Source organism: Anopheles nili, chromosome 3 (genome assembly GCF_943737925.1).
Source record: "Anopheles nili chromosome 3, idAnoNiliSN_F5_01, whole genome shotgun sequence".
In the NCBI taxonomy this organism is placed as follows: Eukaryota; Metazoa; Arthropoda; class Insecta; order Diptera; family Culicidae; genus Anopheles; species Anopheles nili.
The window spans coordinates 48234491-48254714 of NC_071292.1; the positions used below are offsets into that span (position 1 = coordinate 48234491).

The window sequence follows — 20224 nt, forward strand, 5'->3', positions numbered from 1 at the left end:
CTAATTGACATCAGGCATCCGGAAGTGTAAAACGCTCCTCAAGTGGTTACAGAGAAAAACTTCCCATTCCCCAGCGCGCGCCATTTGGCTTTCGGCGAAAAGGGCATGCGGTGGTGAGAAATTCGCAAAAAGGAGCCGAGGCAGGGCTGAACTGAACGGAGGAGCTGAGCTTTTCCTTGATTTCCACACGCCTCACCCACCGATTCGCAACCGACACGGGGGGGGGGGAGTTGATTGTACACTGTTTCGGAAGTAAAGTTTTTAATTTTTCCTTAACAACTTCACTCGAAAAACCAGCTTTCTCCTGTTTCGCCACAGCCGCGGCTTTTGCTTGTTCGCCTTCCACCCTCTCAAGTCTTAAATACTCCGATGGCATTCATCATCCGGTTGTGCCTTCTCCCTCTACTCTACTCTGGCGTCCTCCGGGTGCTACGGGCGTTTCTAGCCACCAACAAACAAACGTCCTTCATTAGAGCGCTATGGCGGCGTTTTTTTTGTATGTGTGTGTGCTCCCCTTTATCCTGCGCACATAGCCACAGACACCCGAGCACACAAAACGGAACAATTGCCACAGTTTTGTTGTTCAAGTCGACGCACCGTGAGGTGAAGCTCTCTCTCTTTCTCTCTCTCTTCATCCACACCGTCACCGAAACCGTGGATTCTGTGGTTCTCGAGAACTCAGGCGGTCGGCAAGGATACGGCTTTGCTGTTTTGGCCTGCTGCCGCCGACAGCTCGAGATACTGAAATCCACTTAAGCTAATTTAATTTCTACTCCGACCCGGTGCAGACTAGTTCACCCATCCTTCGCTCCCCAATAAGCTCCTACAAAAGCTTCCCGAGAGAAAGAGTCAGTGGAACACCCGAATGCACAGGTCCTTACCTGGGGTGGCTGTCGTTGTGACCAGGTACCCAATGTACCTGCATCCTTTGCCGCCATCGCAACCAAAACAGCCAAAAACTGTCAGAAACGGACCTGACAATTGCTAAATGGAAAGCTCTGCAACAAAGTATTCGAAGCGGTTGTGGGTGTGGGACTTGTTTTTTATGCACTCGTTTATTTTTTCTCCCCGATTCCGATCCACCTGAAGTTGCAAAACGTACGACGGTTCGTGACCACAAATGGGAAGGGTAGAAACCACCCCAAACGAAGGCCGGGGGAGTGTGCTGTTCAGAAAGAACGACGAAGGCACTTTTAATAACCGTCGCATCTCATCCACCGGGCTCTGCTCGCTGACAAAGTGATATTTCTTTATGCAGAGCGCACGAAATAATGCACCACTGAGGTGGAGCTTTTCCCAGGACACCTCGGCGGCTGGCGGAAGTTTGAACCTGTCCGGGAGGGTGGCGAGGAGGATGCGCGGCAGAAAATCTCATTACTCCACAACGCTCGTCGGAGATCGGAACACCGAGTCGACGTGAAGGCGCATTGCGTTGATGGGAGAAATTTTAATTGGCTCTAGATTAGTTTTGATCAGCTCTCAGGGATGTTGTGGCTGGGGTCTGTCCGGGCGATTCGCTTGCTACAAGTGCGCTTCATGCTACGGACTGGAGTGGAGTTCGAAGTGGTGGCGACAGAAGAGCAAGCAGAACCAGATGGTCGTTTCGAGCAAGCGTACATACCTCACTAAGTAATTGTGCATTTCCAGCGAACTGAAGCGTTGCCGTCGGTGTGGGGTTCATTGTGTGGCCGTACTTGTTTTTTCTTTTACCTTTTTAATGTACTGCTCTCAATGGGGAAGAGTGAAGATACGCATCAGAAATGATGTGAATTGAAGTGCAGCCAGGATGTGCCCTGTTTTGGATGCGAGTGTGTACAATATTTTGGTGCAATTTTAAACCAAATGAAGTGAATTTTGAAACACATAGCGGAGAAATCACAAGTGTACTAGACTGGATGGGCGATCAAGTGATGGAAAAATTAACAAATTTTGAAGCGCAGAATTCTGATGAAAAGTGAAGTTACCACACTCCAATCAAAACCCACACAGCACGCAATTGTAGAAGCTCGTCATGATAGAGCGAAATTTGAATCGTGCAATTTCGTTCCGCCCATATTTACAAACTACTCAATGCCGTCCTTCAAAACCATCTCGCAAGCGTGCTTAAAATAGCGGCATAAATTCAGCGAAAAAGCAAAATCATCCACGCCGTGCTGTAACTAATGCAATTTGCAGATTGAATAATTTTTCACCGAACATCCTTCCGGTCGCGCCTTCCGTCGGATGCAGTTTCAAAATAGATCCCGGCTTGCGCGACCAACCGGCATGGGGAGGGGGGGGTACGGGACTAAAACGGCCGCAGTGATTTATTTGCTTATCTAACCCGGGCCCGCAGTGGTTTCGGAAAATATCGAACCACAGTCGGATGAAAAAAAAAGCGGGAAGAAACAACGGTACAACAATCAAACGCAGACGATACACCTCGTAATCGTGACACAGCAGCGCACAAAACGAAACGAAACAAATTTGGGAAATCGAGAGAGAGAGAGAGAGAGAGAGAGAGAGAGAGAGAGAGAGAAAAAGCTTCTCCTCACGCAACCGAACCAAATGGTTCCGCTCGAATGAAGGGATATTTATGGACTAGGGTTTTTTTTCCCATCCTTTGCCCGTATTTCCCTGGAGTAATTCCCGTTTGCAGCAGCAAATCCCCCTAGCGCTGGTCAGGAGCTGGTACCTACATAAATACATTTTACGTTTCCCTATCTCATGCCCTCCTGAAATGTCCTGCTCGTGTGCTTGAATCTGTATCCTTGCGGGGCCAATTAATTGTCGATGGAGGGATTTTTTTTTGCTTGAAGAGAATCGCCCATTCCGCTGGCACAATAATTGGGAGTCTTTGCGGGGGTTTTTGTTATTTCAGTGCCGCTGCATTATTTTTCACCTATTTTCCGAATCAAAAGCATTTGATTTTTACTCCTTGATGGCATGTGGATCGTTCTTTAGAACAAAACGAAGCACGTATAAAAAGCCAATCATTTGTTCCGGTCACACCGAGAGTAAAGGATGTTGCCTAGCCTTGGAAACAAGTCAAAAAGGATGGCAAATGCCACAGAATGGTCTCAACCAAAGCAGCACTGGCGAAAACCCGGTCCAGTACCAAGGCATCATGTGAATCGAATTATCATCTAATTATGCATCTGCCGAAAGTTCCTGCCGCACGATTTGAATTGGTTTTGCGAGTGAGCGCGGTTAAAACGGAAGCACCAGTTCCGGATCGGGCTTCCGATTTGATCGCCTTCCGGATATGCAGGCGGCTGTTTGATGTGGCTCTGTTGGGTTTAATAATCGCGTCCTGACCCGGCAGTGGTTCGTCGTATTGTCGTTGCCTAATTGCGTGAAGGAGCGCCAACGAGCGGAAAAGAGACCAGAAAGAGTCAGCAGAGACAGCAGCCCGGAACGGGAGTGTGAATTAATTAGACAACAAAATAACAACCCAACCGGCTAGCGTTTTGGTAATTGAGCTATACACGCTAATTGACGCTAATGGCGCGTGTTGTTGGTAGTGGGTTTCCGAAACCGTAACCACCATAACCAAAAGGCACACTATTTCCGGTTTCCGGTTTAATTGGTGTTACAAAATTTTGCACCCGTTTCCGGCACACAACCCCGGAATCGAATTAGCAGCGTGGCAGCGAACTCGACCCGTAGTCCTTTGCGCTTCGGATATCGTTCAGCCTTCCAGGATCCTGCCGGTTTTGGAGCTATAGTTCCGAACGGTACAATCGGAGAAGGCGACAGTAATTTAACCTCAACGCTTAAACCCCCCCATTGGGGGGAGCCTTTCTCTGGGGTTGGGGGTCGTGTCAAAAATGCAGTTTAATCCTCGTTTGTTGGCGAATGTCCCCTTGGGGGCGTGTCCTTTTTTGGACGGGGGCTCGGTTGAGCTTTGGCTCCGATTCGGTCGGTATGGTACCGAGTGGTTCGTTTTCTTCGTGCGAGTGACACTGAATAACCTCAACCATGTCATGTCCTTTCTCTTACCATGTCCCACTTTCTCCCTACTCGAGAACGACCGTATTCGAGAGGAATGCATAAATGAATTCCGGAAACCAACGAATCCTTTTGGGATCCCGCAGCCGGCACTGCCGTCGTCGTCGTCATGCAACGGCTTCATCATCATCCGAACAGAACGTACATTATCCTTTGATCATGAATCTAGCTCCCTTCTTCACGCAAAAAGCCCACTACGTATCGAGTGTGTATGGGTGTATCCTTGCTGGTCGCCAAATGGATACAAAAATGTCGGCACTCGCTTCGTTCTGGCACGGAAAAGCGGCTCGACCAACGGACACTACGACGTACTGTGTGAACATTCTGTGCTCCACAACTAAGCAACCTTCGGGACTAAAAGCGTGAGCGAGAAGGAACATTTCTTTCGCATTCGTTTGCGGCCTCACTCTCGACGAGGATACATGAGATTTTCCGCAATAGAGTCACCTTCGTCGTTGTTAGCATTTCGAAAGCTGTCGCCTGATGTTTTCGGAAGGAAAGCTGAAGCAAAAAAAAAGATTCCAGCACTCTTGGAATATTCCGAACAAGATACGGAGCCATTGAGTGTGGAGCTATAAAGCCATGGCAATGGTCTATTAAACGCTCCATCGTCGCACCGGCCGAAGATGTACACGAAGGTGTGTTTGTAATAGGATATTTAGACATCCACAATTTATGGAAACCAAAAAAGCACACACGTCTTCAAACGACGGTGGATGTGGTTTTTTTTGAATAATATTTGAAAACCACAAGCAGCAGGTAGTTATTTGACGGGTGGATATTCACGTTTTTTGCAAGTCGCACGTGTAAGAAAGGGTGGTTAATTCCCTCGTTCGCTCGTTACGCTTTCGAAACTTTTCCTCCCCCAAAGGACGTGCTTTTGGGAGCGCCATTTTAAGAAGTCACATTTTAGCAGCACCACACTTAAGGCTTTCCGGAGGTAAGCATTAAAAATTATACGCCCATTAAATCCTACCTATCTGTCACGTTCTCTCTCGCTTTCTGCCTTCGCAGTCTCTCTCGCTCTCTCACTCGTTTCTGCTTTTTTATGCCTCCATCCATTCTATCCCATTCATTCGGTCACGGATGGAGTAATTGATGGAATGTTTATGATTCCCTTTGCTCACCTCCCACGGTCACCTACCGTTCGCATCATCAGCACGCACTAATCCTAGCGCGCCAGAGTCGCAATCAAGAGTAATGCCTTTATGGTACCTGTAAGCCTTTTTAATGAGTGCTTTCGGGTGGCTTAGGAGCCGGCTAGTCCGCGTTTATGTTTGCTGCAAACGGCTCATTATCCTTTTTTTTCGTGCAACTTCGAAGCTTTCGGCGTTTTCAAACACCGACTCGGCGTTCGTCCGGCTTCCGACAAGATGAGGGAAGCCACGAGATAAGACTGGTGGGGCAATATCTCCGATCGTGAATGGAATATGCAAGATAATTCCACACCATTCGCTGGGCGAGGGTGCTCATTTTTTTAGCTTTTCCAAATCCGTATATTTTTTTGTTTGTTTCAGTTGCGTAACCTTTTGGGTGATGATTTGTTTCAGATTAAAAGCCAGCTTTATCTCTAATATCCTATACTTGTGTTGGAATGGGGTTTGTTCTTATCTTTAGAAGTTGATGATAAAAACATTCCCAACGCTTTATGTTCGGGTTAATTAAGACATTTATTGACATACGAATTTAAAAGACAAAAGATGCATACTCATTTGCAAAAGCAAGATGAGAACAATTTTAATTTTTAAATGAACTATTTGAAGCTAAGAATTTGTTAAACATAGATACTCAATTTATACAGCAATTTCCATCAAGAGGAATAAATTGAATAGACGTTTAAAAAAAAATTCAACGAATACGGACGTCCTTTTAACTTCTTAAAAGATGCATAAAAGAATAACGAGAACAAAAGCCTCGATTCCCTGGTCTACTTCTCTTGCGAAGCGAAAACCATCACTCCAGCAACGAGCGAACGAGGGGCTGATTAATAATGTTCCACTTTACCCTTTTAACTAGAGGTCCTTCTCCCTGTTTTACTCCCGCTAACGACTTAATCGCAATTTATTATACTTATCCATTTAAAGCCCGGCTCGTGCAAAGTGTCGGTGCCCATATTCGACACTAATTGTGATATACCGCAGTTTCAATCGATGCGCGCCCAATAATTGAGACACCCGGGACGATATAAAATGGCGCCGGAAAATGAGCGAAAAAAGAGCAGCACAGGGTCGCGCGCTCGCGGATGAAGCGCAGAAGCGAAACTCGCCGGCCAAGAAACATTCCTTCCACCCACTGGGCGGTGCATATTTAATCCTGCACTTCACGGCGCTCGACCCGCGGCCCGGGAGGGCTATAAATTTCGATTCGAGCAGCAGCCGCACAATTAGCGGAGTTGATAGATATTTCACCAAATGGTTGTTTGATGTACTTTGCCAGAAGCATTTTCGTGCTCGGATGAAATATTCAACCGTCCCACCTTGCCCTAGCCCGGTCCCTCCACATTCCTAAAGGTCGCATCATCCTCGCGATCGCGTTATCGATGTACCGGGCTCTTCTGTGTGCGTGGGTGTGTGCCTGTATTATTCACAATATTTCCGTAGGTCGTTAAAGGAATTTTAGATATGCTTAATTTTTTCTTGCCACTGTGTTTCCCGCGAAACTCGCGTGACGAGCGAGCGGCATGAAAGAGACGCCAAAAACCTGCGGAAGATATTTAAATAACAGAACTTCGACGGGGCGTTTGGTGGGATGTGGCATGAAATGATACCAAGCGTGAAGGACCAGGCGTCTCCATTTTTGGGCAACGTTTTCAACATGGCTCGGTTCGCTTGATTGTTTCGAGATGTTTTCGAGGTTTTTCAGCTGAGCGTTGGAGCTCAAGTTGAGATGGATCGATTCAGAGTCTGACGAAGCAACGCATTCTTGCTATCACCGATCGAACTGTCCCGTGGGAATGATATTAACGAAACCAAGAAAAAAAAGCGAAACAAACGAAACCAGAAAAAAAGCCAGATCGATGTGGAACGAATATTGCACTAAAGTGGTATGAAAATACTTTTCTCCAGCAGCCCACCATGAATAGCGCTAGGAATTCGCGCCGTACGGTTTAAGACATCAACGCTATCGTACCCCCGGTTGACGAGATTGTTCACCGACACTCGCCTCTTCTCGGACGGTTAAAGTTCGTGCCGCTTTCAGATCGCGCAGCTGGAAAATAATTTCCTTCTGAAGAGGTGAAGCGAGAGAAGCGAGCGGAACACGCGACCGAAAAAACCCGGCCCGGCCCGCACATACCCGGGGTTTTGTGGGAAACTTTTTAATTGTGAAAGTCCAGCGTTCGCGTCCAGCGTCAACTTTTGTCCACCGAGTGTGCGCGCGCGGGTGGATGTTGGACCAGATTTAATTCGATACACCCTCAGCGCGCTTGACGTGGTGCGCGAAGGAGAAAAAAAAGAGATAAAAGAAGAGAGCGAAGCTTTAATCAGACGCATTAAATTAAACATCGGTCGCTGGTACACTCGGCCCGCGCAGGAAGAAGATAATCCGCCGTCCGGTACGCAGGCAGGAAGACATCGTACGGAAGGAAATTAGTTTCCCGGTTCCATACGGGTGGGGAAAATTTGATTTTCCCACCACGCCAACCGGGGATTAGAACGAAATTATCCATCATCTTCCTCTGCGTTGTAAGGTTGTTTTGAACGTAATCAATTTTCTACTGATTTTTCTGTTGCAAAAAACAGGATCGTGTTGCTGGAAAAGCACTACACTACTGCAATCAACCACGTCCACGTACTGCATGTCCTTTTTCGCGGGAAATCAGAGCACTGATTTCCCGCGCGATCCTGTTTAATGGTGTAGCAAATTAGATTCCGTTCGACCTTCGCCGTAAAGGTAGATCGCTGCATCGTCCTTACCCAGGATGAAAAGCCGGGACATCGATAGCGATAGCGAGTTAGCTTACGGTCACGCTAGTAAGGATATTCCACAGATTGCCTCAAACCCACGGCTCTGTGTCAGATTAGCGTTCTGGAGCTGAATTTTTCATTCCACTACGACCGGTTGGCTCGCGTTCGCTTGGCCCATTTAATTAGCTTAACATTCATTTTGAACCACTCGCAAACGGCCGCGCACATCCTGCTCACGTGAATCGGGCAAACGTTTCCCCTCGAACGGGATGACGTGGTCAGGCCGGCCATGTAGACCGTGCAAACATGTTTACATGGCATGATACGGGTTTCCCGGTGGCCGAACGGATTCTGTCCCTTGGGCGCATTTTCCGGACGAGATGGAGACATCCGGGCACGAACGTACGCCCTCAGGGGCCTTTGGGCCGGTTCGGTCCGATTTAATTGAAGTGGAAAAACATAACATTAATCATTTAATGTAGCCCCGGGGCGCTTGAGTGTGAGTGTGAGTGTGTGTGTGTGCTTGGTTGGATGGGAAAGGATTCGTTGGGACTTAGGCACGCTCGCCTCGATAGATCGAACCAAAATGTCCTTCGTTACGTTCTGCCTCGATCAAGGTCTGCCGGACCACGAATGGCAGAAGGATAGAAAGGATGAGAAAATAGTATGCAAATAGTTGTCCACAAGGGACGTGCGCGGAAGTACCGTAGGTGCTGACGTCTGCATCAGCATCCGGAACGAAGAATGTGTGTGTGTGTGTTTCTTCGGAGGAAAATCCTATCGTAATAGAGTTCCACATTAAAGTGAACCTTGGCGATGAGTGGGCTCGGGTTAGGCTGGGATTACACTGGCATTAAGCCAATGAGAGCATTCATGAACTCTCGTCTTAATTATCTTCCAACGTAAGGGATCGTATGGAGCAGTACCATTTGAAAAACGGGACCCTTTTTTGTTGGTATGCAGTTGCAGAAAACGGCATGTGACAAACCATTGATTGGCTATATAAATCAAGGTATACGAATTGAAACGTTCAGAAAGTTTGCAAAACTTTTTATAATGATTTTAGCCACGAGGTATTGGCTAAATTTTACACCCTTTATGAAAGCATTATTAACATCAAAATCTCTTTATGATTTTTATAAAACTGTTTTATAACCATTTGAAGAACAACACTCGAATAAGGGTTTCAAATAAGCATTTCAAATGCTGTCTAACGCTTTGAGCTGTATGAATTCAATGATGTGCAGTAAATCGAGCTTTCCTAACAAATAGGAAAATGCAGATCGTAATGGATGTAGATTAGAAGAATTTCATGATTCTTGCATTTGATTTACGTTGTGACATCTGTTGAGGAAAGATTTATTCTTAATTAAAACACTTTCTCCTCCATTTCTTCTATCAGCGATTCATGAAACACGGTTAAGACCCCTTTCTAACGGAGCCGCAGCCAATTACGCTGTGGGCTCGCCGTGACGGTTTACTAATCCATTCGACGAAAGAAAGCATCTCGTAGGAATAACAAAAGATCACTAAATGTTCTATTCGTCCAGCTAAAGCTTCGGGAGCGTCTAGTACTTTCCGATTCGTGCCAAACGCAGGCTCATCCACGGCAAAATGTCTGACTTCAGGCAAAGTGCAACGCCATGGTTCGTTCGAGATCCACAGAGCTGTCAAATGGCGTCGCCCTTCGCCTTTGGGACATTTCTTCACTCCACCTCCCCTACCCATTAAACGGAACGGAAGCGAAAGTTCATTCCAATGCACCAGTTATTTACCGTTCTCCTACGCAAATATTTGCCCGCAGATAAGGTTATGAAAATGGCGACAGACCATCCGGCATGGGTATATGGTGAGGTGGAAAACACTCATCGCCCAATGATGGCCCCGTGAGTTGTCGCGTTATCGCGTGACTACAAGAACCCGCCCTTTTCCCAGTGCCACCGGTGTCGCTTCTCTGCCAAAACCACCCTTACTAACACCGGGCGAGGTCGTTTAGCAATATGGCGTTTTCGATCCTCCGTTCCTTGTCCCCTGCCTCGATATTGGCCAATACGAAAGCCATCGTATCGGGCCTTTTTCTTCGTTGAAACACTCTCACCCCAACCCCCGAAACGCCATTCACACCGGGTTTGTTTATCATTCGGAACGGAAATTGGCGTTTGATTGTAAGGGGAGTAGTGCATGACTACATGTGCCACCGGCAGCAGAGGGTGAAATGGGTTCGTTTTTGTTTCATATTCGCTCTTTTTCTCTTTCACACCAACCAGATCGATTGGCCGCGAGCAACCGGAAGTGGTGGACGTTTCGAGGGCGCCCTCCAAAGGGATGGCCTCCCGGAAGGTCGACAACATGATCAGGCAAGCGAGGGACGTGAAAAGCGCGAACAAGAAAATGGGCGCATACGTATATTCTGCCGTTTCGATTAGCGCCTGTTTAGTGTGCCGGTGGCTGGTTTAGCTGATAAAAAGCTGACTCTAAAAATAATAATACCAGCAATAGAGGAAATAAAAAAACAGAAAAATGATACAGTTTGTGTAAGGCGTGATGGTGGGTTGCGGGCGGGCTGAAAGAGCGCAGGGAAAACACGGCGATCAATCGATCGATTGGCCGATAGCTAAGCGAAACGATGTGCCCCGAGCGTAGCTAGAGTGCCCGCGTGATAAACTGCCACCAGCAATTGGAGCAATTGTGCAATTAGGGAGACCGGAAATCTGAAAAAATCCTTCAGAATGGGAATATATAGAATGGGAATACTATAGAATTAACATTATTTGTAATTTCATCATTCCTCATCACCTCCCGAATGATTTGTTATGATTTGAACGACGCTTTAATCATTGGCAAAATGAACGATTATAATTATATTACTTATCAACATATGCGTTATGAAATTTCAAGAGACATAATATGTAAGATGTTAATTCAAGAAAAAACATGCTCATTATCTATATCTTGATTTTGCAAACTGAAGCTAAGCCTCCTTTGTTTTTAGTAAGAGGTGCTGTATTACAAATTACAATTATTTTAAAAAAATTTATACACAAACAATGAAACTTTTATATAGGAATACTTATATTATCGAAAGCGACCGAAACATGTGTCTAGTGTATATGCTTTGTTTATATGGTTTATATGCTACTGTTTTTTGTAAAGTTGCAATGAAATACAAGAACAATTATTCCGCTATCTTACGTGCTATGTAAAGTGGTAAACTTCACAACTAACGCTCGATAGATTCCCAACCTGCAAAAACGGTCCATGAATGGGACTCTCGCACGTACATTGACTACCGTGAGAGCAACCGCTAAAGGTTAAACAGATAAAAAGTCTCGTTAAACGAGGCCAATAGATGGCTAGCGTTTGGTAACGCACGCAATCATGCGATGGTCTTGAAACTATTTCACCCAAAAACTATTTTTTCCACCGTTTGGCACCGTTTCGACCGGTTAAAAATGTGTTTTTCCACCTGCACCATAAAATTGATTAATTACTATGTTTCCCGTGCAGCCATGAAGCAAAAAAAGAGATAGGAAAAAAAGAACGCTCTCATCACCCACACCTTACCGAAAATACACGAAGCGCTACGAAGCTACGGAGGCATGCGATGCTAATGACACCAAACTAAACGGCGCGTTGAAAGATGAATCTTTAACAGGGAAGGGCGAGACCCCATTTGTCAGCAACATTGGCAGATGTCCAGCGTCCGGTGGAGAACCACACTCGGGTTTCACATGCATGCGGGCATGTTACCTTTCGTGTTGCAATTTTCCTGCCCGGTTGCATAATTAATGCAGGGCACAGATTCGCTCCAACATCCCACGAGCTTTAAAGATTTGTCAGGGCAAATTTATTGCCCGTTGTTTTCTGGACAGCCCTTAAATCGATCGGTTTCCCTTTGCATCTGCACGTCGTGTATGAATGGTTTATTGCACTGCTTTAACGCACGCTTGTAAATGTCATTTGAGAGACCGACGCAGGGGACGCAAATTTTCCCCAAATTCAACCGCTTCAACCACACCAAAACGGTTGCGTCGGTTCATTGCAGTAACGCAGCTCTCCGGGAACATGCCTTTCACAAATGATTGGTCACGGAAACGCCGTGGTGTGGTTCGGAATTGAGCGAAAAGCGCCCACACAAAAGGCAGGCATTTTCCTAGCAAACGCACACACCCAACACACCCACACACTGGTTGCATTTTCCCGTGGCAGAGAAGAGGCGCAAAAGCGTCGTTTCCGGAATGTCCTTTACCGGACGCACGGTGGAGGCGCCTGGTTCGAGAGCTTCCTATTTTCCCGAACCGAAGCGAAGTACTGCAAGCAACCAAACGCAATTCCGCCGGGACGCACCATGTTTCCGGATCGGGCGAAGGTCATTTTGAAGTGCTGCACGGCACCTCAGCGGGTGGCAGGCTCGTGCATCGTGTAGCAAACTCAATTAAATGCTTGCGCAAAGTGGCAATCAAAGTATCGAACGCACCACTGGATTGGTTAATTTCCGCCCGGGAGTTTGCCAGGGGAGGTCGTGGCGTTGAGCCAGACTGGACTTGGGACGTCTCGGGGTCGCGTTTGGTCAGTAACGCCACCGGCGTCATTATCCGCTCGTAACGATGCGGAGCCAAGGGTTCGTCCTTTTGGCATGGTGTGTTCGAGATGCTGGACGAGCGTTTCTCGGACGGCTACCGTTTCGACACGTCGCAGCTCGAGAAAACAGACAGTGTGCGTGTGTGAGCTGTGAGGTGGAAAATTGAGCGGACCACTGCAGGGGGTGGTTGGTTCGATGTGGGCGAGGATCGATCGTGTGTGTGGTGAAGGTTGAAAAACAGCTACTTTCGGGGAGTGGGTCGTGTCGTAATAAGAACGTTGTCGTGTGGTTCAGCTCAAACTATAGCGGTGTGAGATAAGATTAGAAGCGATTGTTATAATTCCGCTTGACCGACGCATTTTCGATAACCGACAAAAGAGCTAATCTATTTTTAGGTTAAACGAAAAACAACAAACTGGTATGAATTGATCGGGGTAATTCGAGTGTTGAATAAATACTTTATATACTAGAAAGCAATAGTGTTACTTTTGCTCGCTACTTTGTTCGAATTTGAAAAGAAACCCATTGTCATTGAATGATGCATTGTGAATGTCATTTGCATGCTCAAAATATCGATCAGATACTTTAGAAGTACTTTTTGAGAGTCTTGCTATGGTGATAACAAACTGAAAATTTTCTTTTTTCCAGAATACTACGTCTTCTGACTCTGAATTCATACTTTTCACCATTTTGTGGGAATTTTACTTAACGCAAAATGTAGGTAATCATATCTATAGAGGTTATGCAAGCAAAAATTTCTTAAACTCCATATGAATATATTTGATTGGTACGTAATGAGAAACAAGGATTATTATAGAGCTATTAGACAATAAAAATTTATCGATTTAGTGCATACCAATGCATTAGTAGATTTTAATAGACAGCAATAGATTATAGCTGAAGTACTGCTAGATAAAATAAAGCGAGAGCAGTAGTAGGAATTAGAAAACATGAGTGCATGCAGCTGTGAGTGTTCCATCAAATAATTGAAGTATGAAACACATTCTCTTAACACTGTATCTTTTACGATCATATGTCCATAAATAATTTCAATTGAGTGTGGTTTAATTATGCATTTTAATGAAAAGAAACTCTGCATTAAACAGATCACGATCGTTCGGCTTTTGTCGGGCAGTCGATTGAATCAAACGCAATGCGATAGGAGATACAACTTCTGATGGATAAAATACAACACACCGAGTGTGTAAATTAATAGATGCATCAACTAGATGAGCAAGTTGTCATGTGCTAATCGCTGGACATCTAGAACAAATCCTCCATTCTCAACAACAACTCCGTGGTATCTCGACAGTGGACGTTTACGGCAATTCGACGCCTGACCCCATTGGCAATCAAGGCTTCGAGTACTCACGCCTGGCCACTTTGCATAAACGGAAGGCATGATCACAGGCACGCGTGTGTGTGAACGACTGACGGCTTTGACTACCACTGACCTTGTCGATACGATCCGATCCGGTCTGTTGTCAGACGTGAAGCGAGCAATTAAAATAATTACCCAACAGATTAACAAATTACCGATGCTGGAGGTTATATTTTTCATGCCTAAGCTATTTGCTGGCATCTCACCATTGCGTGCGTTGCCGACACGAAAGGCACAGCACAAAAACATTGCTAAGGATTCAGATATAAAACCTATAACGTTTAGAAATATGCATACTCAAATAACATATAATGCAGTGTTCAAGTTTTGTGGTAACTTTGTAAGAATCTGTTTGAATTAATAAATGTGAAATATCCATCTTTGAAGATGGTTCTACCCACTCAGAAAAACAGAGCGTTTGCTTTCATGCAGAAATTCAAAAAAGGCAGGTCAAATAAGCTGACAAGCTAAGATTTTTCAAAAAGGGAGATTTATGAAAAAAAATCTCAGAAAAAGTTAATCTAACCACATTACAAAATCTGAATGGCACTTTAGAGACCGGTTAAACCGAAAATCACCGTCAAGCACGCCGCACGGAAAGCAATCAATTTCCCTCGCTGAAATTGGCGAGCGAAAATGCGTGTACCAGCAGCACTTCCAGGAAGATCCATTTCTAATTAGCGGGGATTAATTGTCCCCCGGTCCCGGTGGAATTGAAATAGCGACAGACAGCCGAGAAGGGAGGCGACATAAAGAAGCAGAGAAAACCTTTGCAAAAACAACTCGGAAACAAGCGACACAAGCCTTTTGCCCGTCGCACGTCGAGTGAAGGAACTCTCGGTGATGATGGCAGAAAAGCCACCCCCAGCAGGACACTGCTCCGGTAGAGTAGCAAAAAAAAAAAACAACAAAAAATAGCTCCGCTAGCAACGACAAGTGATGGTTACCGGCGTGAAGTCGCAGGGCCATCTCGGCTATTCTTGAAAATTCATTAGCGTTAATTAAAGGAGTTTTTTTTCGCTCGCTGTATCCTTTACACACACATACACACTACTGGTAGGGAGTTCAGCTACCTAGGAAGTTCGTTGACGATAAAACGCACCACTTGTCGTGCATCCTTTCCAACAAGGATTGTTTGTTGGTTTGGATTAGAAATTTCGTTGCCAAACGAAGGGTCCATCGTGTTTGCTTATTTGTATCAGCACCCTTCGAAGGCAATTTTGAACCCTCAGATTGGTTCGCCCGGAAGCGCTTGGTAAGTTGCAGACAGTTCTAATTCTACCGATGCATCTATTTTGAGGATCGCGAGGGTGGACCGTTTGCCTTATGGCGGAGGCAGGATTTCGATTTCCCTCAACGTTTACTTGCGTCAACGTCAATCTGAATGTGAACTGCCAGTTCCTGGAAGTTGATCGGATGCTCGACAACAGAAATAATAGCCCGAGGGCTTAATTAGACAATTCGACCGGACATCGCGGCGATCGGTTGGAAAATTTGTACTTCGTGGAAATCGGCGGCTCGGCAGAGTTACGCCACGTTAAGCATCAGATTGTTTATTATTCTAACTGTTTGTGCTACTTATTGGGTACCATGCTGTGGATCGGGAGCATTCGAGGTGTTGTTCGTTGACAATTGTGTAGGCTTTATACATAAAAAAGCACGTTGCTCAGCTTAGCTTGGCATACATAATTGCTGCCATTAAATGAGTCTACAATTTGCGCCTCATTATCGTTGGATTGAGATTGTATTAATTAAACAATTCCACAACTTGTATGCTAATGTTTAGATATACATAATTTGAAGGTATCATACAGGTGTAGAAAACATATCAAAATTTTCTTTGCAAATAATTTCGTTTAGTGAACATATAGCATCACAAATGATCAAACGAGCGAATGAATATTTTTATAATCACATACCAGAAATGACTAAAACATCACCATTCAAACAACGTACGTCAGCGATATAACAAAAGCATCTTTTAAAGCATGATGTTGTAAGCTCGACGATAATAAATCATGAGATCACATTCCGACGGTTTTTTGTTTCGTTGTCAAAACAATAATAATCACTTCTCTGTTCAACCGAACCACCATGCTACGGGGTCGGCATCTCTCGTTACATCTCGTGGGGCCGTCTCGAATGTGAGTTATTACCAATTACATCACAAAGGCCGCCAGCACTGGCCACTTGCCACCCCTCGTTGGGCACTTTTCCGATGCACCGTGTGGTGGCAATCGAGTGCATCGTAGCGGCACATGTAACCGACACACACGCACACAAACACGCCCCATAAGGGTGACATTAAACCACACTGTCCCGCGTCCGAGGCCGGGAGTGACATTGCACGCATGGCCAAATCATCGGTTCGGAGAAACGAATTTGCACCAAAACAACACACAGGGTGCGAGAGAACATTGCCAAGGGTTGCGTTCGAGGGTAGAACGGTGTTTTAACCTGAATAAAATGCACCACTCACGATCGCTAGCGTCCCTTTCACGCTGCTACTTTTCATAATCGCGCGATGGTGGCCAGCTTCGTTGCATAACCGTGCACACTATTTGTGTTCGATGCCGAATTAATGCCGACCCGAGAAACCACTACAGAACCAGGCGCATCTACACACTTCACACAGCCCAAAGCCAAAGGGCCGGGATTCGTCATTCTCGACCTTTTAGCACAAGGTAGAAGGGTTTAGTTTTTTCTTTCGCTGGCAAGAGATTTGTGAAGCGACCGGGGAAATAAATGCGAGTTGTACTTACATATCAGTCGTTTGTAGCTCGAACTGTCCGTCGTTTCCACCGTGGCGACGTCCGCGATCTGTAACGAGACAACGATACCGTACTACTGAATCCGTGCGCGCCACTCGTTGCATTTTCTACGGCGTAGGAAATCTTCCGCGCGCGCGACACTCGCTCCCTTGCAACACGCCCACTATACGGGCTTTTGGGTGGGGGGAGGGGGGGTTGAATGAGAGAGGAAAAGGGGGACGGTAGTAAATGAAACTGAAACCGTGGCGTGTAAGTGTTCGCGTGCCGTTGTACAGGGTCACACAGCAGAGGCAGAGGCAGGAGTCAGGTTCATGGGCGGAAGTGTCAATAAGCCGCAGCGATGGGGAAAATATTGATTCTCTTCAGCAGACGAACGGAAACATACACGCACACACACATACACGTGTACACGAGTGAATATCTTGCACTCGAAATGCATCGATGCATCGGGCGCGTTGGACGATACTTTCTCTTTTTCGTTGGTGTGATTGATCTTGAGCGGATGATCGGTACATTGATCGCACCACGAAAGGGCCGTGCCGAAGTGTTGGCAGAAACCCCTGGTGAAGGTGTGTGAGTGCGTTGCATTCGAGCGCATCGCGTGCCAATTCGCAGAGGCGTGAGCGTTTAGTATCGTGGTGCGAACGAAATGATCACGCTTGAGTGTTTCAGGAGGGTCAATAATAGCGCTGTACTATTGAAAGAGAGATTTATGACATATCATTCATTATACGTTAAAGCTATTTGACAAATAAAAGGAAATAAAGGTGTAAAAGTGCATTCTGGAGCAGAACAAAGAGCGATAAATTTCTCTGAATGTTGAATGATTTTCCACCAATATTTCATCTATTCATTTAAAAAAATATATAAGCCAAAGACCACAGGATCGTTTCGAAAAAAAGAAAGCGCAATCGACAATTTAGGGTTTCGAAAATAGTCCAATTTAATGCATAAAATACTTCAACGCGCAAATCGCAAAACACGGCAGAATAACGATCGCACCCTTGAATTGAATGGCCCCAGGGACAACAGGTGTCTCACGTCGCAACCAAAAAAAAATAGAACACACAACACCGGCAAGTAAGTTCTAATGTACTGCCTCGGGCTGGTTTGATTGGCTCTTTACCTCATCGCTTGATTGTGATTCCCGGAAATCTTCCGTCCGATCGAGTGTCGACGGATGGCTTATCCCACGGCATTACGTCACTCAACTTCGCTCGCTTTTCCGACCCAGTCCCGTTCCACTCTGAACGGAGCTGAGTACAATTTCCTCCCGAAAAAAGAGATTAGCTCCGGGGGCCATCAGCTCGTTGTGAGCTTCGAAGGGGGCGCGCGCGCGCTTTCGCCTTTTGGAGGGTTCGTTTCGAGTTTCGAATCACGACCTTCCAACCCCCTTGTGGCATCCTGGCAGCTGCGGGATTTATCCATCATCGGCTAAGACATCAGCATCATCAGCATCACCATCATCATCACGGAGCACCGGACCCGCCCGATAATCGATCGGTAATCGACTTTGGCAGTATCGTTTACGCGACGGGTTTTGAGTAATCTAATCGACCGCCGTAAGGCAGCACGTTGTACGGTTGGCGAAATCCCGAGGCCGGATGATCCGGCTGGATTTGCAGCTAAGTTTGCAACCTGCCGCTTTCGGGGCCGTTCGATCCGGAATGGTAAATTAAAATGATTAGCCCACGGTTACGGTTATGCGGCAGGTACTTTGGCGAAAAAGTAAATGAAGGATAGATTTATCACCTTCAAATTAATCAAAATAAAAGTTTGATCGAATATTTGCTTTGCCTGACCAAATTGTAAAACAGATTGGGGGATAAAAGGGATTTAAATCAATCACTCACATCGGACCATAATTGCACTACATCAGGTTCAAATAATTACGCTTAGTCGCAATTCAATATAGACTCAATGCACACGTCAAACATTTCCTCGACATGACTTTCTCACGCGGTGCATTCTATATTTTGCAAGCCATCATTTTCCTCGAAACCCCTACGAAGCACGAACATGTGAGGCGAGTAATATTTTACTAACGAATCTAATAACTGCCCGAATCACGGAATGGCTGAAAAGCGTTTGGCGATGTTCAACACCATCACTCAGAGATACACATTCATTCGTTCATGTAGCGACGAGACCGATCGCGATCCTGCACCCAGAGGGCGACTAGAGTTGACATTAAAAATGTTTAAAAAAATTTAACTCTCTCTCTGTCTCTCGCGTTCTTTTATGGGCGGAATAGAAAAGCAGAACATTGGCGATGTGAACGACCCCATCGTCATTAGTCCCATATGGCCGTACTGCGGTGTGGGATGGATGGTGGAGAAAGGCTCGTTTTGTTGTGGTGCAGAATTTTATGACCCCCAGCCACGCAAAACCTCAACAATCCACTCAACGGAGTCGTGGGTAGCGCTCGCAGAGTGAAGGTTTTTCACCCTTTCGAGCTGTTCGACACCCGCGTATTGTCACAGCAGTGCTAGCTCGCAATAAAGAGGGAAAGAAAAATAGAGAAAGAGTGAGAGAGAGAGAGAGAGTCACCCAATCGCGATCGGAAAATTTCACTCCATGCACTCCGAGCTGGCCAACAAATTATGGAGCATGACAGCCACGTAGAAGGTAATATGAAAAATAGTCGAGAAAAAACAAGAAACAACCTACACAAAACCATTTAAGAGCTCAGAGCCACGAGTGGTTCAGATAAAACGACATCAATCGATGAATTGCCGCTCCATTTCGCGGGACATTTCGTAAATTGTTCCACCGATGCGCACATAATGCGAAACATTTCGCGAATAAATTAACGTAATTAAAATTGCCTAGGGTCCGACGACAGCGACTGTGTTCGAGTTGAAAAAAGAAAACTTTTGAATCATTCTACAAGCCCAATGGCCCGTTTTTAAAATGATGTTACACAAACAAAACGCCCAACCATATTCAATCCATCTCATTATTTGCTTCCCAACTCCGCACCAAAACGCCCATTGTGCTGTCCGCCCACCGGAAAGCCGCAAGCAATCCGAGCAAATCGGTCGCCCCGTTTGGGGTCGTGATTTTTGGAGTGGGAGATGCGGACATCCGCTCGAACGAGCGGAAAAGAAAACGAGAAAAAAGGATACGCAACGAGGCGCCGAGCGTGTGTGGGCGACCGATCAAACACGCCAGCAGCAGCATTTGTCAAACGAACTCGATGAGTTGAGCTCTTGACTTTCTAATGTACTTTCAAGCACCCAGTCACCCCGTTCCCAGACAGAGGCTCAGCGACCTCTCTCCTGCCCACACCAGATAGTAGCCATTTCCACATGCCCGAGCGCCCTTTGCGCTTCTGGTTTCGAACTTTTTCGATTTACTGGTGGAGGGGAGGAAAAAAAAGACAACTCCCACATCACATAATTGAATGGTGAGGTGAGGAAGCTGAGTACAGCGGGCTGAAAAGGCTCTGCCAGCGTCTAAACGCTGCCCGTGACAAGCGATTCCTGCGATGCGACGCATTCGCGTCCAAGTCAATGATTGATTAAATTATCATAAATTCTGGTATCCATCTCTGTCGACATCAGCTATTTTTCGCACCCGTAGCCCATCAACG

The 20224-nt window shown here is 46.0% G+C and overlaps 1 protein-coding gene across 1 annotated transcript in view; it reads right to left on the reverse strand.

Annotated features, from left to right (window-relative positions):
- Positions 1 to 20224, reverse strand: part of LOC128724475 (uncharacterized) — a 137633-nt gene that overhangs the window by 17424 nt on the left and 99985 nt on the right. Inside the window, exon 5 of the mRNA XM_053818199.1 lies at positions 16621 to 16678. Within this exon, the coding sequence (XP_053674174.1) occupies positions 16621 to 16678 (58 nt within the window). The remainder of the gene's footprint in view (positions 1 to 16620; positions 16679 to 20224) is intronic.